Genomic DNA, 23,348 nt, shown 5'->3' with positions numbered 1-23,348 from the left:
TTTTTTATAAATTATCTACCATCATGTACAAGCCTGAGGTGTAAATTTACATTATTTGCTGATGATACCACAATTTTTATGAGCAGTAGAACAGACAACCATCTTGAGGAACTCATTAATCACGTACTGTCAGATGTGGTTAATTGGTTCATGGTGAATGGTCTCTCATTAAATTCCAATAAGACCAGCTTTATTCAATTCTGTACAAAAACAGATAAAGAGAGAGAGATAAGTGTGACATGTCGTAATCAACCAATAGAAAGAATGGAAACAACAAAATTTCTTGGAGTGCACATAGACAAGAAAATGAATTGGTCTTCACATATTATTGATCTCTGCAAGAGGCTTAGCTCTGCTACCTATGCTTTACGGGTTGTCACTACATGTGTTGAACCTAACACTGCAAAAATAGCATACTATGGATCTTTTTACTCTCTCATTGAGTACAGAATTATTTTTTGGGGCAACCAGTCATTAGCAAGGAAAGTGTTCATTGCACAGAAGCGAGCTTTAAGAATTATATGTGGATTGCGCCCAAGAGACTCGTGTAGAAATAGTTTTCGTAAACTTAAAATATACACAACTACATGCCATTATATCTTTTCTCTCATGTCTTTTTTTTGTAAAAATATAGAGATATTTCAACCAAACAGTAATTATCATGAGCATAACACATGGAGGAAGAATGATATATATAGCGAGCTCAGAAATTTGAGCTTGGCACAAAAGGGTGTCCACTACACTGGAGCAAAACTCTTCAATGCTCTTCCTCCTGAAATAAAGACAGAAATTCATTATTTTTTAAAGCCGGTATTGCAGTTTCTGATGCTACATCCAGTGACGAAAATTAACTTTATCGTTTAGCTGTGAAGATTGTTCGTTAAGGAAAATCTTGTTTTGTTGCTGAAACAGATGACACTTTACAGAGACGGAATGAAAAAATGGGTGATCAGAATTAACACCATGTTCACCAGTTTTTGAGAGCCCCATGGTTTGGTGAGAGATAGTAAATTTTGTGGGGGCTGCTTCAGTAGTAGATTTCATCGGCTGGTGTTTGGTGGAAGAGTGGAGAAATTCAATAAACCTAGAGACTCAGTGTATACACATATTTTTCGACCAGTGGAAGAAAATTATTTTCAGAGTCATCGATACTTTGCTGTTTTTAAGGAAGATTTTTTTTTTTTTGTTTTATAGAAATGTACCTTTTACGACACAAAGAAGAAATTGAAGAAAAATGATCGTTGTTCACTAAAATGATAAAGGCCGAAGCTCAAGTTATTGTGAAAGAATTAGGTACAGACAATTGCACGATACACTCCTGAGCAGAATGGAGTTGCTGAGCGGGAAACGATATTGGTTATTTATTAACGGTACTGCCGTACTATTGTGGTTTCCAAAAAAATGTTTCGTTTCAAGAAACGGCATTCTACGTTTTGTCAACACACATGAACCAATGGTAATCCATGAAATTGTTCATGAATACATAATGTTGATTGAAATTGAAGAACTGAGCTAAAAAAGTAAATAGTCGATTATGAGATTTATAAATTAACGGTGTAGTGAAGAGTGTCGTATTTTATTTTTAAACATTTTGTTGGGTTGGTGTCTTTTTTCCAAAGGTGTACTTTTCTGAACGTACCCAACCGGCAGTGACGTAGAGGACTGAATTGTGGGTAGACACGTGAGTCTAAATAGGGGAGCCGTGGACGGGAAGTGTCTCATTTCGTTCACGTAGGCAAGATGGTGAGTATCGTGGGTAAAGGAATTTGTGACAGCGGGAGTGTTTTGCGTGTGGTTTGAATATTTTCTCTTGTAAGTTCTATAGAAAGTTGAAATTGTTAGTTAATTACGCTGTTGCTGCAAAGATATTTAGTCTATGATGATTTAGCTGTGTACATGGTTAGACTTTCTGACCACGTGTGAGGAAATTGTCTAGGGCGGTCTGAGACTTGTAACTAATAAAATATGTTGTTAGCTATGTAATGCTTGTGCGTAAAAATAATTATGTATGTTTTCATTTTAAGTCTCATCGAAAGTTCAGCGCCCCTCGCCATGGCTCTATGGGATTTTATCCGAAAAAGAGATCACAGAGGCATCGTGGTAAAGTGAAAGCGTTTCCAAAAGATGATCCAACGAAACCTGTTCATCTTACTGCATTTATTGGCTATAAAGCTGGCATGACGCACGTGGTGAGAGAAGCAGACAGACCTGGTTCAAGTAAGTTAAATATTGAATTCTTGTGTTAAGTTCAGCCTCGTGGCACATATCGCGAGAAACGAAAGTTTCTTTGCGTATTTAAGTAATCTTAGTTTTGCGTTTGTTTCATAATTTGAGTAAGATTTGAATTTAACAATTGCTACAGACACCCTTAGTGAATGTGTTAGAATTGTTGAGGAAAAAAGTCTATTCCTTGTTGTGATACGTATGTACCATTTAGATTTGATGGAAAATAGCAATGCAGAGCATTGGTTGCTGTACATCAATGTCTTTTGTTTGCACGCCCGACATAAAGGCAAGGCACAACTTTGTGGTCCATGTCTACAGGCTAGGAGCTGCTTGATATTGTGCAGTTCATTCCTAACTGTGGTGTCGTAGATCAACTCTGCTGCTTTTTTTTTGAAAGATGTGCAGGGGCACGGCATATTCCATAAGCTTTCAGGAATCCATTGGGTAATGACCTGGGAGAAAAGCCATGCTTTGCACAATACAATTTTTCAAAATTTTGTTGGCTGAATGTTTGTAAAATGATGCTGTCACTATCTAATTGTTTAGAATAACTTTGTTTAATGTGGAAATACCAATAATGTTATTCATAACTTAGCGTTAAAGGCTTTCGTTTTCTATTATGCAATTCCTTTTTTTTCCCAGAGGTTAACAAAAAGGAAATTGTCGAAGCTGTGACAATTTTGGAGACACCTCCAATGATCATTGTTGGTGTTGTTGGGTACATTGAAACTCCACATGGTTTAAGAGCCCTTCAGACAGTGTGGGCAGAGCACTTGTCAGAGGACTGCAGGAGACGTTTTTACAAAAACTGGTAAGTTTGATTCTTTGCTAGGACGCTAGATTTTTGTTGTGGTCTTGGATTTAGATTTTTATAAGTTTGAGTGGGTTTTTCAAAATTTAGTCCTTAAATTGGCTTTAGTTGAAATTTCAAGAAAGAAGCTAACTGTTGAAAATCTTGTGACAGGCTTTGTCTTCCAAGAAATTGATAGGAACACCCTTTGTTGTAGTTAACATGTTTCTGCTTTGATGTGACTTGGTTATAACACAATAACAATAAAGTGAGGGAGATACTTTAGGGCTGGTAGTCGTTATGTGAGGCTCCAGGTTCCATAATGTTCTGACAAATCTATGTCAATTAGCAGCGTTTTCTTATGAAGAGCAATTGCACTGGAGTTGGTTTCAGAATTTGACCATTGTTCTTTTCTTGTAGTGTTTAAATCCTTGTTAGGCTTCCTCTAGTTTTTGTTACATTGAAAGACTTGGTAGCCTGTTTCGGTGGATAAAATTCGTTATAAAGGATTAAGTGGATTCTTATTTAGGGTTTTTTAGATTAATTTTCAGGGATGAAGGTACATACAATTTTTAGTAGCCATTGAGAAATAACTGCCCCTAATATGGTTTGCATCTGGGGTAGCTTCATTGACTTGCTGCATTCCTTCTGCACCTGCACTTACACCTTCACTCTTGACTCATTCTGAAAAGTTGGTGTAACATTTGACACAGTTATGCCCAATTACTGAATTTTCACTTAAGTTTTAGGTTTTTGGATGTTGTCTGTTGATTTGTGTAGTTGGAACGTTGGATTGCATATTGTTACCCCATAACTACTATGGGAATTGGCAGCACAGTTACAATGGAGGGTCTCGGGCCACCTGTTTATTTTAACAATTTTTTCTGAACATATATTCACATGGGCTTCTTTTCATCACTAAACTTCATAGACGTAGACTTCATGGAAAATTGGATGTTTTTAATCAGTGCAAAGTTTTCATACATTCAGAGAAAAAGAAACTTCGGTAAAATTTGCAGGATTTTTGAGTTTCTCAAAAGTTGGAAAAACTTTCATTTGGTGGAAGTTGTATGAAGATTCAGTTTAGAGTTTACTGCTCATTGTTCAAAAGTGGAGTGGCGCACTCCATAATTAAATAATGGAAAAATTTTGCCCCTTTAAACTTATAGCAACAGCACATATCAGTTATGCAGTCTTACGGAGTCCTAAATCCCACTTGTTACTTTTGAACGTCTGTGCATTTCTGCCCAACAGTTGTCATCACACCTCATTTTGTATAGGTAGAAAGTTCTATGGTACCTGCTTTTTCTATACAGGGTGCTGATGTATGAGAGGTCTTTCTTCAAAAGTTTGACTAGTTTAATGATGATGAATACCACTTGTTATGTGTAATATTTGTTCTAAATAGGTTCCACCAGTCTCAAGTACAGCATGTGTGGGTACACTGTAACCCTTTCTCATAGTTGGCAAGGATGCGCCCATTGCTGCCAATATCCAGAATAAATGTATACATTATCAAAGTAAATTATGTCGGGAACTAAATTTTCAAGCTGTATTTTGCCAAGTTTGGCATATACATTCGAAAGCTGCACCCTCTACGGAAGGGTACAAGCATTCCATTAGCTTTGTGTGAGCAGTTGCCACAGAGTAATGGACAACAGACTGTACAGTGCATGCACAGCTACCATGATGTAGGCAGCCCGTCTCATTTTTGTGTGGAATGTCTTGTGTGGTGGGCATCATGTGACCAGGGAGTTGTACCTGGAGCAGTTGTTTTATCAGTTGTACCCATATAAGGAATACAAAAAAGGAGTTCTTGTCGTATGATTCATTTCAAAACTAAACTCGACAGCTCAAAGTACTATAACATTTTGCTATGTGGTAACTGACAGATTCTTTTTTTTAATTTGTATTCTGCAATATTGTTACGTAGCATTTCCAGTCAGGTTTGCAGCACTGCAATGAACTAGTAAGAAGAAATAGTTTGTGTAGCTCACACCAGAATAAAGGACAATAAATTTCATTGCTGTTTCAAAATGTGTGGAAAAAAAAGAAATTAACAAGGTTCTGTCAGGCAAAGAAACTGTTAAACTGGCGGTATATATTCTACTCTACGAATAAGTCAAATTTGCCTGCTTAGTCAGCTTCAAGTCAGTGCTACGTATGTTCGTACGTATATATCATTGAAATCTTTTTGTCATAAAACAAATGGGACATAGGACTACTCCAACAGCATTGGCATTCCATAAACCATACTAAAAAGCTCCATTCCATTCTAATTGCACATCTGTCCAGATGCACTCTGAGGTAGCCGATGTTCAGCTTTTCTATGTGGTATTAGGGACACCAACTTCCTTGGTGGTCCAATACTGCATTCTCATGTTTAATACTTTATTGTGGTATGTCGTTAGTCCCAGAAAATTCAATTTGCACTTAAAATTGAATGAAGTTGAAAGTAGCCAATAGTGCGGAATGGAACAACTTGTTCGAATAAAGTAGTTGTTGCTGCGGAAATAATACGATTTCAGAAAATTGAAACTAACTTAATTTGTTCTTTAACAAGGTATATTAATTCACTTGATGGCTCCCAGCCACAAAAATGTTTTTTCATTTGACATGGGAGCTGTAAACGAAAAGACCAGCAATATCATGAAACATGCAGGGGTTACGTGGAGGAACACCCCCCCCCCCCCCCCCCCCAAAAAAAAAAAAAAAAACTTAACCTGGCTTGTTCTGTGCACGTGGGAATCTGGCAGCTTGGGCAGGCCATAAAAATGTTTTCGGGTAGCATCTGGCTACTTGCTGCTAGTGCTCATACGGCAAACAGCCATTCTCAGTCTCCTGAAGTGGGAGAAGCATTACTCGTTCACGAATTCAGCTCTGTGTATGCATGGGCTTGCTGGCAACTGATCAAATGAACCTCCGGCCTCCAAAACAGTGTTTACTCAGACTTTGTGCCATTTGTTGCAGTCCTGGAACCTAAAAGACAACGTTTGTTTTCTTAAGTTTGCTGGTGGCTGCTGTTTTCTCCAGGGAAAGCATCTGTTCCTGCCAAAGAACTAAATTTCTACCTTGTCATCTGCTGTCACATCTTCATCACTTTGTTTTCTGCTCTGAATTAGTGTTGTGATCACTGAAGATATCTGAATTAAGGTCATTATCACTCTCTTGCACTGAGCTGTCCTTGAATGTCCACATAAGTCACATGTAAAACACTGTCCATATAAGATCCAGCTTTTCCGACCATGGAAAATCTTGGTAGTATTGAACAGAACAGTGATATTCAGATACTATATCTGACTAAAGGCCTATAGATCAACAACAAAGCAAGATTTGTGATGTGTAACTTGTCAACCAGTAGGAAAGTACAGTCCACTACACTTTGAAGGGGTGTGTGAAATATAGATAAAGGTAGTGGTTTGAGAGGCGGTCCATAGCAGGTGAAGTGTAATTTTGCTTTAAAGCTCTTTTTTGGGGGGCGGGATGTGTGCACACTTTGTTGATATATGTGAATGTCTGATTTGAGCATTCTGTTCTCGCTGTTAAATTTTTGCCTCTGTATTTGCTTTTCCATTAGTATATGGCTATTTTAAATTAATTAAAACTAGTTTTGAGCTGGAAAGCCATCATAAGTGTAGTTGTTAAAGAAATTATGCACAGCTTCTAATGATTCATATTAAAGCTCTCCGCTCAGATGATGAGAGCAATAACAGCTCATCATGGAAACTATTCCAGTTGGGCGAAGAAGATTCATCTCCGCTCATAATGAAGAGATGCTCTTCTGTGTCAATCTGGTTTCCCTATCCCAGCATTCCATCATACCTTGTACAATCCCCTGAGTTGTTTTTTCAACAGGTACAAGTCGAAGAAGAAGGCATTTACAAAAGCTTCAAAGAAGTGGCAAGATGATTTGGGTCGTAAATCAATTGATCGTGACTTCAAAAAAATTGAAAGATACTGCAAGGTGATCAGAGTGATTGCCCACACACAGGTGAGTTGAGTTGAAATTTTGTTAACTTTCCCAGTTGATGCTTGGTGCTGAGGAACAGTTTCGGCTGAACTCTGTTACCATTGTGGCCCTGGAGCTGCTTTGTGCAGTCTATTCCTTGCCGCAGCATCATACAGAATCTCTGTCCCCCATTTTTTGGGAGTGTGCAGAGGCACGGCATATTCCATAAGCTTTCAGGAGCCCATTGGGTGGGGACCTGGGAGACAAACCATGCCTGGTACAGCTGCTCTTGTTGACTTAAGTAATGTAATGTGAATTTTCTTTTGGAAGCACTTCTTAATATGTATGTAGTAGATGGCAAATGTAATGTCTGCCTTGGCACTGTAATAGATCATTTAGGGTGCCAATTGTAACTACTGGGACCAATTTGACTCAGTACACATGTTGAATTTTAGATTTTCAAATGATAAAACACAGCAGCTTGCCTTTTCTTTCATGTTTTGTGAGGCAACTCTAGATATCAGCTAGTGACTAGCCTTTGTCAGTGCACTTTTCATAGTGTCAGTCTCTTGGTATGTCAGGCTTCTGTTGCAGCTTGTTGAGTCCCCAACAACTGGGGACTGACTCCGCTAGAATGGGCATTGATACTATGAAATAGTGCACTGATAATGGGCAAGTACGAACTGAAATCCAGATTTACGCAATAAAGCCTGAAAGAAAAGGATGACTGACTGGTGTGCTTTGTCGTATAGTAATTGAGTCAACCACGTGTGGAATGGAAGGGAACTTGGATTTTATTTTGCACTTGGCGTGTGAACTTTCTAGTTTAATAACAATGCATTAAACTACATAGCAATGTTAATTCTTTTTGGGCCATGAGGGAGTTACTTAACAGTAATTTTTTTACTGTGTTTATGGGTAAGCATATCACTGTTGTATATGTTGAATGTAACTTTTGGAAGTATACATCTGACCGAAAAACATTTTAGACGTCCTGCGAACTCTGCTTTTCAGTGGAGTTTTTTCCCAGAAAGCTCAGGAAGTAGGCTGCCACAATATACACTGTGGGAAGTCTGCTTGCTACCAACTTGGGTTTCCCATAGGTTTTTGAAATGTTACTGCCTCTGGATTTGCCTGGCACTGCAGCAGGTCTATAAAACTGCTCCAACAATAAGTTTTGTCAAGTGATTAATGTTGTCATGTGAAGTTGGGGAGGGGAATTTGCCTTTTCGTCAATGGGAAAACGACCACAAAGATATATTCACAAAAGGGTTGAGAGATGCACACATGCAGTTTTTTAGTTCCAAACTGCAAAATTTAAGCAGTTGTAAGCAATTCTAATAAGACTCAAAAATAAATTAACTTCACCGAGTCACTCAGAAGTGTGAAAGGGTTTAGTGTTTTAGTTCCTACGCCATATCAGTTTGTTTAATTTCTAATTTGTTCATTTTGTGGATCAAGAAGTTAATCTTTAATTTCTATTACCAGATGAAACTGTTAAAGCAAAGGCAGAAGAAAGCCCACATAATGGAAATCCAACTGAATGGTGGTTCCATTGCAGACAAAGTTAAATGGGCACGTGAACACCTGGAAAAACCTATACCTGTTCAGCAAGTGTTTGCTCCTGATGAGATGATAGATGTGATTGGTGTTACAAAAGGTCATGGCTACAAAGGTATGAGGACAGTTTATTTCAATACAAGTTTTGAACTTTTGAGGATGTGATGAAACAAATTGTGCATTGCAGATGCATTTTTATGTTGATATTAACAATGTTGCCTTCCTACTGACAGCCTCAGTCTTATGCATGTTTGTGAAGTGTGCCAAAGTTTTGGGAGTAAATGAACTCTATGTTGAACCCATTAAGTGTGACAATGAATACTAATTGCCTTATAGATTACTTGTATATACATTCCTTTTATTGTCCCCTTAATTGTCTTGATAAAGGCACTGTCACCTAGGTATTATTCACTGCTAAATCTTACTTGTTTCAGGTGTTACATCTCGTTGGCACACAAAGAAGCTGCCTCGTAAAACTCACAAGGGTTTGCGTAAGGTTGCTTGTATTGGTGCATGGCATCCTAGTAGAGTATCATTCACAGTAGCCAGAGCTGGCCAAAAGGGTTACCACCACAGAACAGAAATGAACAAGAAAATATATCGCATTGGTCAGGGAATTCATGCAAAAGATGGGAAGGTGAGTTCCATATTTTGATGTTGTACAGAACTGTATGCTGTCTTGATTGTACAGATAATTTTACTATTTATTTATTTTTCAGGTGGTGAAAAACAATGCATCTACTGAATATGATTTAACAGAGAAGACCATTACTCCAATGGGAGGTTTCCCACATTATGGCGAAGTCAACAATGACTTCGTTATGATAAAGGGCTGTTGTATGGGGCCAAAGAAGAGAGTTATAACTCTGCGAAAGGTAAGGCAGTGATAAAATCGTCAAGAATAGTTTGTAATTAGAATTAACATGATGATTTTACAGTAGAGCCAAAAGGATTCTGCTATAAATTTGATGATCAATGATAGGACTGAGTTCAACTTGATTAATGAAGTTTGCTGTACTAAGAACTGCAAATGTATGACAACATGTATTTATTTTTGCAGTCGCTCCTTGTGCACACGAAGAGGAAGGCATTGGAAAAGATAAACTTGAAATTCATTGATACTTCATCAAAGTTTGGCCATGGACGGTTCCAAACTGCTGCTGACAAAACATCATTTATGGGCTTGCTTAAAAAAGATCGTATTAAGGAAGATACAGCTGTTGCATAATGTTTTGATTGAAATAAAATGGAATTGACAAGATGCATTGTTTATTAATAAAGTTAAAATCCCCACATATATACCAGTGGTTTAATTTGTTCAGATTCAATGAACATACTGGTTCTTCCACTTTTTATTGACATAAACTAAGGATTTGCTTGTGAGACGGTACAAATTTGTATTGGATATACTTACCACAAACATAAGCTGTTGGTTATTATGAGGACAGACAAGTAACTACCTGAATTGTAGTTACATTTTTCACCATTATAATTTTTTGCACAAACAAAATGCAGTGAAAACTTGTCTTTGAGCATGTGTATGGACATACCCATGTAAGTAAAATAAATAGAACCAAATGATACTAGGAAGTTTTTGCACATTCATTCTAAATTCTCCCATTTCAGCTCCAATAAACAGCTAAAAGAAATAGATGTGGCCAGTATAATAGAATTGGCAAACATTTTGTTTTGGAATAAGCTTACCCTTTTGGAATAGGCTTACCCTTGCCCTTTGTATGCATGCTCAGGTTGTAGCTTGCTGGGTTTCTTGTATTGCAACTACTCTATATCAAGAAATTTGTAAAGCCTAAAACAATTTTTGGTGTGCCTGAGCCTGCATGTTATCAAAAAATTTTATCTGTATTGAAAAACTGGTTATCTACCATTTTAAACCATAGCAGAATAGATAATGTTCAGTGCAAATATACTTTCACAATTGAAAGAGTAGACAATTATACACAGCCTTGGCAGCTGCTGCACGAGTTTTTATTGAGTGTGATAAACTAAATTTCTGTATTGCAGTATAGGAAGCAGACATTATGGCAGTAAATACTGAATAGATATTTTAACTGCTGAATGTACAAAATTCTTTTAGCTTCATTGTGTAGAGGAGCTTTTGAATCTTTGCAGAATGTTGGTGTTGGACTTGTGGAAATACAACTTTACAGCCGCTCTTCTTGTATCAATGAAGTTGAGATTCAAAGATTTGTCCTTTCCGAAGTTCGTAAACATGTCAATGTTATTTCTCTTCATGTTTGGCACTTCTTAATTGTGATTTGACAGTATGAGCAACTTGCTGTGTATGTGATGTGTAATTTTGGCTACAGAGTGTAAAACAGATCTCGGATGCTGTAGAAATTATTTTGTGGGTCACTGTAGAGCAGAGTAACTATTACAAAGCAAGTTTGTTGTACGTAATTGTGTAACTTGAGATTGAGCTGTCTTGAAACTGTACAGTTTGTTAGTTTAAAAATTTGTCACCTGCATACTGGTATAGCCTTTGGTAGGATGGAAACTCGAGGCCTGTTGCACTTCTGTCTGAACTTGTCATGCTCTTCCACTGCTAGTGCATGCAACAGAAAATTGGATTATTGTGTGCCAAGATATGCATGCTGTCAGTTGAAGTTACGAAAGCTAGAGTTGGAGTGCTAACTATTCAGTTTCAGTAGAAGTTTGTGTATTAGGTTTAGATGCTGACCCTTGCATATTCATGAATGTTTGCCATAACTGTGATGGTATTTCCATTTACCAGTGGCAAGCATGCTTGAATGTGTAGTTTAGAGCTTCTGTTTGCAGTGGGGCTATGTGGGTGTTTTGCCTTTCGACATTTGCTGAATATGTCTTGATTGCTATCTGCAATGTCCCTTTGTTGGTGTAGGAACTCTCATTGCTGAGATGAACATAATTATAGGCAACTTTGTGCTGGAAAATGGCCGGACAAGCTTGTACAGTTAAAAAATTAGAACGGTTTCATTGTCTTTCTCCCCCCCCCCCCCCCCAAAAACTTTGTTTTATAGCTTCATAGGTTTTTACTATGAAGGTGACTGATTGCTAGTCTATATGGACAGTACACTTGAAACAACATTCATGCTGCTCGGGAAATTTATGAGTAACTTTTGAAGAAAAATTAGAGGACGTGATAATGTTCATGGTGCCCTAAGTCGGTAATGCAGGAATTAAATTTGGTTTTGCAACGTGTTCAATCAGGTGCTGGAAGCTTTCTTGGGGGATGGCAGCCCATTCTTCATGCAGTGCTGCACTGAAGTACAGATGTCGGACAGTGAGGCCTGGCACAGTCTGTGTTCCAAAACATTCCAAAGGTGTTCTGTAGGATTCAGGTCAGGACTGCAGGCCAGTCCATTACAGGGGTGTTATTGTTGTGTAACCACTCTGCCACAGGCTGTGCGTTATGAACAGGTGCTCGATGATGTTGAAAGATGCAATCCCGATCCCTGAATTGCTCTTAAACAATGGGAAGTAAGGTTTTAAAAGAAAATTGTAGGCTTGTGCTGTGATAGTACCACACATAACAAGGGGTGCAAGCCGCCCCCCCCGCCCCCCCCATGAAAAACATGACCACAACACCAACCCCTCCAAATTTTATAGTTGGCGCTATACACGCTGGCAGATGACATTCACCGGGCATTTGCCGTACCCATTCCCTGTCATTGGATGACCACATTGTGTACCGTGATTCATCACTCGCACACATACTGCCAGTGTTTACACTCTTTGCCAGGTGAGGTGGCGTCTTATTTAGCTGTGTGGTGTGGCTTATGAGCAGCTGCTCGTCCATGATATCTAAGTTCTCTCACCTCCCACTTAAGCCATAGTACCGTATTTACTCGAATCTAAGCCGCACTATCTCCCGCTTTTTGTAATCCAAAAAACGCCTGCGGTTTAGAATCGAGTGCTAAGCAAGCGGAAGTTCTTTGCTAGGTGCCGCCACAACTAACTTCTGCCGTCGTATATAATTAGCGCTGCACAGGCATGCTTTGTAGGCACAAGGATAAATACTGGTGCCAAAACCTCTGTGTCAGTAAATAAATTTTTAAAAAAATGTGGAAGACTAGATTTTTTTCTCCGCCCAGAGTTTCGACCACTCCATTTTCATACATTATCCAACGAAGTAAATATAAATTCCGTATTGTTCATCTTCGAATGTAGCAGAACTTCAATGTAGTACGAAAATCCGACTGGCAAGACTGGGATATTTGTCAATGTGGCAAACTCTACGATCTGAATTTTGTCCTACCTGTGAGAAGAGATGGTTGCTAATAGGAACCTGATGAAATGTGAATCACATGCAGTATATTCCTCACCATAAGAATAATATGAATATAAACATTTTGCCATGTATTCTTTCGTGTTTGCTGCTATCACATTTTAATCCTGATGTATAATAAACTACCAAACTAGAGTGAGACACCAGCAAAACGCGGGAGAATATACATGTCGTGACATGTTTATATTCGTATTATTCTTATGCCTAATAGTGATAGAAATGAAGCATGGCAACTGACTAGATTTTTGAATCTAAGATGACTAATTTCTGTGCAGAATTTGATGTACTAAAGAAGTGGCCGCAAAGATTTTCAAACAGAAAATTTTTTGCATAACTCTCGGTCAGAACATGTTCTATCATACGCAGTCTATTATTTGGTTCTTGTATAAGTAACAACAAATAGCAGTCTCTTGCCATTGTTTTGCTAATGAGATGAGTCTTTCTTATATATGTAAGCGGCGGTAGCGCGCACAAAAGCAAGCCATGCCCCGAGCGGAGACAGGCCTTAAACACGCACTATCAAACTGACAAACAATGCATGACACAGTACAGTAATGCATTTTCAGCTTAGAGTGACGTAAACACCTACAACAAAGAATACGGCGCTTATCAGATTAAAAAAAAAAGCATTCAATTCAAACCAGACGAAGCACGTGAAAAAGGAAGAGTACCCGTATAAATGCGGACGGAGCGCCTGACGCATAGCAATGGCTACCTGGTAAAGCCAAACTACTGTCGCGGTATCGTCATTCATTCGACCTAAATTGTGTCTCGTCTTACAATGGACCAAATTTGTTTCGATTTGGAGGTGCGGCCCAAAACTTTTCTCTCCCATTGAATTTCGAGTCTCAAATTTCAGGTGCGGCTTAGATTCGGAAAATTTTTTTTTTTCCTTTATAACTCAATGGTGCTCTTGCCAACTACGGAAAGGGGAGTGGCAGTAGTAGTACACCAACTAAAAAATAAAACTTGAATAGGACCTGATGAAATCCCAGTCTGCGTAATTAAAGAATGTATAGACTCCATAAAGGGCCCATTAACAGACATAATTAATGAATCTTTTGAATCTGGATACTTTCGGGAGTACCTAAAAAAAGCAAAACTTATACCTATCTTTAAAAACGGAGATGTGGGAAATGTAGAGAACTACAGGCCGATTTCTATACTGTCTATCATTTCTAAAATAATAGAAATACTAGTCAGAAAGAGACTGCTTAATTACTTGAATAAATATAACCTTCTTTCCAATGACCAATTTGGTTTTAGGCCCGGAAGAGGCACACAATCTGCTATAGCACAGTTCACTAAAGTAATGTTAGAAGCACTGGACAAAGGTGAAAATGAAAGTGGTATCGTTTTAGACTTGTCCAAGGCCTTTGACACAGTTGACCACAAAATCTTACTTTATAAATTAGAGCAAATAGGAATAGGAGGTGTGACAAAGAAGTGGTTCAAATCATACTTGGAAAACAGAGTTCAACGAGTTGAGATATCACAAGTTTCAAACAATTCCCCCTATAAAACACCTGTCTGGCCCAGAAAAATGTGAATATAGGCGTCCCACAGGGAAGTGTATATATTGTTTGTCATATACATCAACGACTTCCCACAAAGTATCAGACGTGAAGAAAAAAATACTTTTTGCTGATGACAGCAACATAGTAATAGGTGAAAATCCAACACAACTGTCAGAAAAGAGCATACGAGGTTCTCAATAATGTCCACAACTGGTCATTAAAAAATAAAGTAACCCTAAATGTAAAGAAAACTAACTATATTAACTTCCAATTGAACAAAAAACACAATGCCACTAGAAGAAAAGTTAATAATAATGAATTAGAATGTGTAACAAGTACCAAATTCTTAGGGGTGAATGTAGACAGCCAATTGAAATGGACAAACCATGTCAACATTTATGGCAAAGAAATTATCCACAGCATGCTATGCTCTTAGAATCCTTGCACTGGTATGCAATAATACCTGTCTTAAAATAACATATTATGTATATCTACTCTCAGTCCTCAGCTATGGGATCATGTTATGGGGAACAAGTGCCAGTAACATCCAAACTGTGTTCAAAGTACAAAAAAGAGCCATAAGGATAATAACAAACAGCAACAACAGGGTCCACTGTCTAGAATTATTTAGAAAGCTAGGCATTCTAACTTTTTTGTGAGTATATCTTTCAGAACATAATGTTCATTAAGAAAAATCTCAACATGTACAACACAAACAGCCTAATAATGGCCATGAAACAAGAGATTGTCACCACCTCCATCTAGATAGAAAGAACAAGGCAAAGACACAAAAAAGTATATTTCATAATGGGATAAAACTGTATAACAAATTACCACAAGAAATAAATGACCCCTCACTTTCAGACAAAAGCTTAAAACCTTTTTAGTGAGTAAAAGTTGTTATACTGTAAAAGAATATTTAACATAGATGTAGATTATTAGCAACATATGGCATTATCACCAAAATATTATGTAATTATAAATGTGTGTCTGACTATGATAAAATACATACATACATAAATACTACATAAAATATGAGAAACCTGTTTCATTGTAAATGTAAATGTGTGCTAATGTGTTGTAAACTGACGACATCCATACAATATTTATTGTTCCACAGATGAATAATTAAATAAATAAATGATACTGATAAACAAGGAAAACTATGACTATGCAGCTATAAATAAATAAATGATACCGATAAACAAGGAAAACTATGACTATGCAGCTATAAATTTCAATACAAGTGTCAGTGACCACTATGCATAGTTCCTTGAAATATCTTCAATGCTGAACTCAAGTAAACAAACAGAAACAATAAAAATAGGAAGTACCTCCAGCCATCGAAACACTGAATACTTTAGGAATTACCTAAAGAAGGAAACAGGGACTGAAATATAAAAACACAGATGAGAAGTTCAACATATTTATGGATATATTTACACATTATTTTAACATGTCATTTCCAGCTAAAAATCAGAAAGTCAAGCATAGAAGGCTTAACGAAAAAAATTGCCAGTTGACAACAGGAATAAAAAAGTCATGAGCTGAAGAGATTATATCCAATCTCCAAGTCTTCCAACGAATTCCTTGCATATTTCAAGAATTATAAAATGATGCTTAAAAAAGTGATCAAAGAAGCTAAAGTAAGGGCAAATGGCTGCTATATAAAAAAACTCCAATAACAAAATGAAAGCTTTATGGAGTGTAGTGAAACAGTAAACTGACAATGTTCTTCCTCAAAATTCCAATATTAAATTGAATTGTAACAGCAAAGAAATTAATGATCCTAAAGAAGTAGCATATGTGTTCAATACTTATTTTAGCAATGTTAGTGAGCAATTAATTGCTGAAACCAAACTTTGCAGTACAAACTGTGCAGTATCATCTGTAAATACCAACATAAACCTCTTTCCAACAACCCAGAAAGAAGTCCTGTCAGTTATCAGAACTTTAACCCTTTCATGACTGAATTATTTTTTGCTCAGTTTTTTACATTTTTGTTTTGTATTTTGCTTAAAGAATAGCTTCTAAAGTCAAATGTTTAAAAAGTGTATGATTGCTATGACCAGTTTTTTTTTTAATATTTTAAGTGGGACTTATATGTCCCATTGATCATTAGGTTTCAATAAAAGCAGAGGATAAGAGAGAATATTTAATTTCAGCTGCAACTTTTACAAAAATAATTAATTTTTGTGACAAATTTATACAAATACAAGGGTTATATTGCAAATGATGTTTGATGTTGATTTTACCAATGCCGATATCAGGAACATTTTTGTTCTACAAAATTTTTCGAAGCAGGGATGTGCACATAGAGGAACTTTGCAGTGTATGCACATCATGTTGGTTCATACTTCCTTCTGCTTTGTGCTACAGCATTTCCTTGTATCTTGTACTGGGAAATGTTTTCCAGCTTGAAGGCAAACTTCATCTGATACACTCTTGACTCCCATCTTGTTTCTTCTTAGAAAATTTGGTCTTCCTCTTCTTTTGATTTCATGATAAGCTAAAGGATAACCGGTTATGTCCTCCTCCATGCTTACAGTTCCACATTATGAAACTGTTAACAATTTCCAGGTCAATTATAAAAAAGAAAAGACGATGCCACCACTTTAGAGATTGCCTTCCAATTGCATATCTCTCATGCATCTGATCAAAGCAATTCACACCTCCCATAAATGTATTATACTCTGCAACTGCTTTAGGATGGAAGAACTCTGATGAAGTACCCTCTCTGTTTTTCCTTTTGACAAAGGTTACATCTTTTGGGCTATGATAAGTACTTAGTATTGTCACTGTCTTGTTGTCTTTCCATTTTATTGCTGAGAAACATCCCTTTGTTTTGAACATAAACTGCCCCCATTGTACTTTGTCTTGTTTCTTCATCATACTTGGAAGTCCCTTCCTGTTTGTCCTCACTGTTACAACTCCAAAATGTTCTCTTTCATTCAGTGACTTCATCAGATTGTACAATGTGAAGAAGTTATCGAACACAATTAGTTGGTGAGACTGCATGTTTGACTCAGTAAGATGGAGCACAACATTTTCTCCCAAACTGAACAATGAGTCTTGGGTGTCCTTCTTTCGAGTATACACCTCAAACGGGGATATGAAACCTGTTTTTGAATCAGCGAGACGCCAAATTTTTTGACCTTGTTTTACGGGTGGGTTTCATTGGAAGGTACTGCTTTATAGAAGAACTCCCTTTGAATGGGACATACTTTCATCAACAGCCATGATACTTGGAATGTATACTTCTTTCACATTGTTTTATTTATTTATCATCATCCCAATGGTCATATTTGTGATATAGGATTTGTCAGGGTACATTTTAACAACTATATAATATCTTTACAAAGTTGTTATCTGTGCTGAATTCATATGAATCTATCTTATGTTTAATACAATATACAACTAATAAGTTTTTTTATAACATAATTTCTTATGTGCTTGACAGACATATTCACTGATGCAATTTCATTTGTCACATTAACTGAAACATATATTCTTATACAGTTGCACAGAGATATTCACTTATGCTTAATAATATTTGTCAAACATGTCGTTCTTTATAACTGTTTTAAATTTATCATCATTTTCCAGCTCTTTGGTATGTTTTGGTAGCGCATTAAAAAGTTTGATGCCTTGATTACATATGTGTTTCTGGCTTCGGGTCCTTGTTGCAGCTTGTATGAGGAGATCTTTACATTGCCTCGTATCGTAATTATGGTAGTCTGTGTTGGTTTTCATTTTTTCCTGGTTTCTTTTGATCACCAACAGACGTTTCAGAATGTATAATGATGGAATTGTTAAAATTTTCAATGCTTTAAAAAGGGGCCTACAATGTGTTTGAGGTGGGCTCTGGGTCATTATCTGAATAGCGCGTTTTTGTAATTTGAATATCTCATTTTTCCCCAGAGTACTAACCCATAGGATGCAATGGACTGAAGACAGTCAAAATATACTAATCTGGTACAATCATTACTACAAACTCTTGAAATTATTCTAAGTACAAAACATGCTGAATTTAGTTTTAGTGCTAAGCTCACCAGATGGTCCTGCCAGTTAATCTTCTCATCAATGTGCATACCCAGGAATTTTGCACACTGTACTCTTTCAAGTTGTTTGCCCTCCATTTTTTTAATTTTTTTTAATTTTTTATTTATTTATTTATTTTTTGCTTTCAGTGTTAGCTTGTTAGCACTAAACCATTTTTGTATATCTTGTAGGACATGGTCCACAGTACTGTGCAATGACTGCTTCATATCACTAACTATTAAACTAGTATCATCAGCAATTAACATGATTCTAGCTTTTCTCTCTGACACCTGAATATCATTAATGTAAATGAGGAACAGCAAGGGACCTAATACACTTCCTTGGGGTACTCCTACTGTGACCTCCCTTGGATCTGATCTTAGTTTAATTTTTTGATTAATATTTGGTGCTGTAATTTCATTCACCTGCATCCTCTTTTCCAGATAAGACTCAAACCACTTTTTTACCGATCCTCTGATACCTATAGCTTCAAGCTTTTCCAAAAGTATGCTGTGGTCAACAGTGTCAAAAGCTTTTGATAAATCTAGATTTATCCCAACAACACTTTTTCTCTCTTCCAATTTAGTGATTATTTCTTTTGTGTATTCCAGTACAGCTGTTTCGGTACTTCTCCCAGCTTGAAATCCATGCTGATTACTGTTTGTCAGATTGTGGATATTAAGATAATGTGTGACTCTATATTTCATTAGCATCTCTAAAACCTTAGAGAAAGTTGGGAGGAGTGAGACAGGTCTGTAGTTTTCTATTTTAAGCTTATCACCCTTTTTCAACAGGGTAATGACTTTAGAAATTTTCAGTTTCTTTGGAAACATGCCCTTAGCCAGTGACAAGTTTGCTATGTGCTCCAACGGTTTCGCTATTTGATTAGCTGTTTTCTTTACTAGTACTATTGGCACCTCATCTACTGCAGCTGACATCTTGGCCTTGAGGCTTTTAATCACTTTTAAAACTTCCTTTTCATTTGTTGGAACTGCCATCATCCTGTTCGCTGCCTTGGGTGCTTCCATCTTAATTTGCTTCCCAAAATTCCTGCTTAATGTCTGGGGTATATTTAAAAAGTAATTATTTATATAATTAGGTGTGGCATATTTATCTACCATTTTATTCTCCTCATCTTTTAGAATAATTTCCTTGTTATTGATAGCATCAATTATTGGGCATAATTTGTGTAGTCCATCATAGCCAGCTCCACCTGCTGGTACTGCTGTAGCATTTTCATTACAGTGAATGTTTTCAGTCAGTTTTTTGAACCTGGTTTTACTCATTAGTTGAGAAATTGCACTTACACTTAAAAGTGGGTTGGTGAACCAATCGTGACTCAGCTCAGGCAGCCTATGTATTCCCATTAGAATGTGAATGGCAATAAAATATTTTATTTCTTCAGCGTCAGTGTCTTTCCAATTGCAGCTGGCCTGTCTTATCCTTTTACCTCTAGTAATGTTGTAACGTATTTGAGTTGCATAGAGGTTAGTCTCATCTTTGATCTTCCTCAAACAATCATCAGTAAAAGTTGCCTCAAACAATCACCGGTAAAAATTGTAAAAAAAATACCTAATCTATTTCTTTATCATTTTGTCCAAAATAAATCTTTATATCTGCTCTTCCATCAAGAGATGCTGATAAGTTTTCAAAATAAGTTACGTCATCAGTCTGCTCTGTTTCAGTTTCATTGGCATGTTCGGCACCATTCACTTGTTCTGCACACACAATAACTTCATTTGCAGTGTCATTGGTAATTTCAGCAACATTTAATTTTATTGCACATGCAATACCATCATTTTCTGCCACTTCCATTCTAGCACCATCACCATTGTTGTGACAACCATAGCTACGTGGCTCAGCCAACATCCTAGGCGGTGTAGCATCAATAGATGTACTATTGGATGCATCAAGATGGGCGAGTTCATCTGCAGCTTCACCAGCACCTTCTTCCTCCCACAAATCTTCATTATCAGGAAGCGGGAAGTAATACTCAAGAAGTTCTTCATCTTTCAGACGTGACATTTCTAAAAAGGAAATGGAAATAAGGTCTGCAATTGGGCTAGCACACTGTATTGTGCAATAAATTATTGTTATTGTTATTTTTTATTATTATTGTATGAATACTTTACTGAGGCAATTGATGTAGCATCACACAGAGAAAGAAATCAAGCCAAAATGTTAAATGTATAATGAAATAATAAATAATATGTGGGACAAACATGTTCCACTGGCCATGTGATTGATATTTCATATAGTCAAAAACTAAAAACTATTTACAAAGTCACTGATACACATTTTACTCTAGAATTCCATGTAATATTTATATATAAATGATAAGAAACACAATAAATATGGTTATTATGCTTACCTTGCTTATTTACAAAAGAAAAGTTGAAAAATATGCAAAAACTTCCACAGAAGCGATCAAACAAGTGCACTACATTGAACAACTTCCAGCAGCATGCAGAATATTGGCAGGAAGAAGTCTGTAAGGGTTTCAAGTAGTAGCAAAGGCATCCAGTAGATTGCAGCACACTACAGATGTGGGTTTCTATTGTCCCCTTGGTCGTGAAGCACGAAAGAGTCATGAAAGGGTTAAAAGTGAATCATTCCACTGGAACAGATGGCATCCCGTACAGCCTTATTAAAAAATGTGGAGACCTCGTTATCGAACCATAAGCTCACTTTTATAATAGCTCCTTTCAAACTGGAATTTTCCCATCATGTCTGAAAACATAAGGGCACAAAATACTATCCACAGCACAATATGGTTTCAGGAAAGGCCAATCAACGGATACAGCAATTTTTGAACTTAAGTGAAGTACTTCAGAAACTAGATAATGGTGAAAATCTCATTGGAATATATCTAGATCTATCTAAGGCTTTTGATGTCATAGGTCACACAAAACTATTGCCTAAGCTTGGCAATATGGGGATTAGAGGAACATCTAACAACTTGGTAAAGTACACCTACGCATGACCGATCAGGCCTATGCAAGCATTAGCCACCAACACCACCTGTCAAGGACAACATTGCCTTCACCTTCTGTTGGCATCCCTGCTTTGCTGGTTCCATGCGGTGCTGGCAGAGGTAAGCGTGCACACCTCAGCAGCTCAGCGACCTGCCAGGAGCTGCCTCCTGGTAACCTACAGGAGGTACTACTTTTGCCCTCCCGATAGCAGTCAGCCTTGCCTGAGCAGCAGCCTGACCATTCTCAAGCTGCGACGCAGCCACCTTCGTCTCCTGCTCACCATGCAATGCCTCGCCACCAAGCTTACCCACTTTGCTGGTACTTTGCAACCTACGGGGACGCTGTTCACAACTGCTGTGAGCCTTGTGTGTACCCAAACGACTTCAGCAGGCACATTTAGATGCCACTTCCCGCCATAATCATCAACAGTGCCTACCTTCTGATGCCACACTGCTTGAACCAATGGTGCAGCAGTTCTGTGTCATGGACTTGTCCTTGGGCATGCGCTTTCTATTCAACACCAGCGCTGACGTCAGCAATATCCCAGCTAAGCATGCAGGCAACTTGCTTTCTCCTGCTAACCTCACACTGGTCAACATGAATCACTCTCACATCTCAGTCCTCAGCTCCTTCAAGATGTCACTTCGTCTGTCCCTGGGTATGATATTTCCTTGGACCTTCCATGACACCAATGTGGATGAACCTGCGATCGAGTCGGACCTCCTGCACCATTAAGAGCTTTCACTGGACCTACAGGCTGCTATGATCCGCCACATATCTTGTCCTGCTGTTCCGTGCTTGAATGGGTGCAGCATATTCTCGCCCTCCACATCCTTGGCCACTCTTTCCAAATGTGCTTCTCTGCTCAAAGGTATTACGGTTCACCTCTTTGATTTATTGGAGGTCTGCAAGCAGATCGTGAAATACGCACTCATAATGTGCAGTTGCGATCCCACATTGCTACTGCCTCTGCTGAATTGCCTCATGCACAGATTACCTTACGCTGACTCTCTGCAGAGACGTTCCTGTCAACACAGCCTCCCTCTCCTACAATGTGTTCACTCTGCTCTACTCCTGTGTCAAGCTAAAGCTTAACTACTGCTGGTTCCATGCAGATGCAGTTGCACCTACACATCACACCCTCCCCACTTTGTGGGATCCTTTGCATTGTGCGGCTGTCATGCCACACCCACGGTCACCATCTCCCACCAAGGCCCCATCCACATCACCCCGGCCCAGCTCATGTGTCCATGTTCTCACTTCATGGGATTGCTTGCTTTCCGTGGTTACCGGTTGCGTGCTCAGCCGTTGCCTATTGCTGACGATTCATATACACCATCCCAGCACTCCAAGGTCAGTCACCCGCCACTGCTCGTGCTCCCTCTCTCGCCCCACTACGCTTGCTTCCCTTCGCGGGTATCGGCCATCAGCAACGGGACCTGCCATCGAATTTGCACCATGGATGGCACGCCCATACACAAACTGCGATGTCTTAACACTTCGAAATAGAAATAGTTCAGGATTTACTGGCTTCGGGTATGCTCTGGCCTTCTGATAGCAACTGGTTCTCCCCCATCCACCTGCTGCCTAAGAAAGATGGTTCGCTTCGCATGTGTGGTGCCTACAGGTCCCTTAATGCTAGGACTATAATAGGCAACTACCCAATTCCTCATATACAGGATTTCATGCAGTTACTGCATGGCTCAAAGTTCTTTTCTGTATTCAAAGGCGTATCACCAAATTCCAATGCACCCGCCGGACATTTCAAAAACGGAAATCGTTACGCCTTTCGGCCTTTTCGAATACTGCTTCATGCCCTATTGTTTAAAAAAATGCTGCACAGATGTGACAATGTTTCATTGATTCGATTTTGTTAACACTTCCTTTTGCTTTTGTCTTTTTAGATGGCATACGTATCTTTTCCTCGTCTGCGGAGGAACACCAATTTTACCTTGATGCAGTTTGTTCGGCCCTTGCGGCCAATGGTGTGGTTATTAACGAAGAC

At 38.1% G+C, this 23,348-nt stretch overlaps 1 protein-coding gene across 1 annotated transcript; it reads left to right on the top strand.

Annotated features, from left to right (window-relative positions):
- The first annotated feature begins 1,653 nt into the window (after positions 1–1,653).
- Positions 1,654–9,786, top strand: LOC126335216 (60S ribosomal protein L3). Its single transcript, XM_049998243.1, has 8 exons — positions 1,654–1,743; positions 2,025–2,217; positions 2,869–3,037; positions 6,872–7,007; positions 8,454–8,640; positions 8,960–9,162; positions 9,245–9,400; positions 9,586–9,786. The coding sequence occupies exons 1-8, from the start codon at positions 1,741–1,743 to the stop codon at positions 9,751–9,753; spliced, it is 1,215 nt and encodes a 404-aa protein (XP_049854200.1). The 5' UTR covers positions 1,654–1,740; the 3' UTR covers positions 9,754–9,786.
- Positions 9,787–23,348: the final 13,562 nt, after the last annotated feature.

The sequence above is a fragment of the Schistocerca gregaria genome, chromosome 2 (assembly GCF_023897955.1).
Source record: "Schistocerca gregaria isolate iqSchGreg1 chromosome 2, iqSchGreg1.2, whole genome shotgun sequence".
Lineage (NCBI taxonomy): Eukaryota > Metazoa > Arthropoda > Insecta > Orthoptera > Acrididae > Schistocerca > Schistocerca gregaria.
Note: the sequence above shows the minus strand (reverse complement) of the source record. Positions and strands in the feature narration are given on the sequence as shown.

Coding starts and splice junctions, on each gene's coding strand:
- LOC126335216 (XM_049998243.1), top strand. Junction 3,038..6,871: donor AGACGTTTTTACAAAAACTG/GTAAGTTTGATT, acceptor TTTTTTCAACAG/GTACAAGTCGAAGAAGAAGG. Junction 9,401..9,585: donor GAGTTATAACTCTGCGAAAG/GTAAGGCAGTGA, acceptor TTATTTTTGCAG/TCGCTCCTTGTGCACACGAA.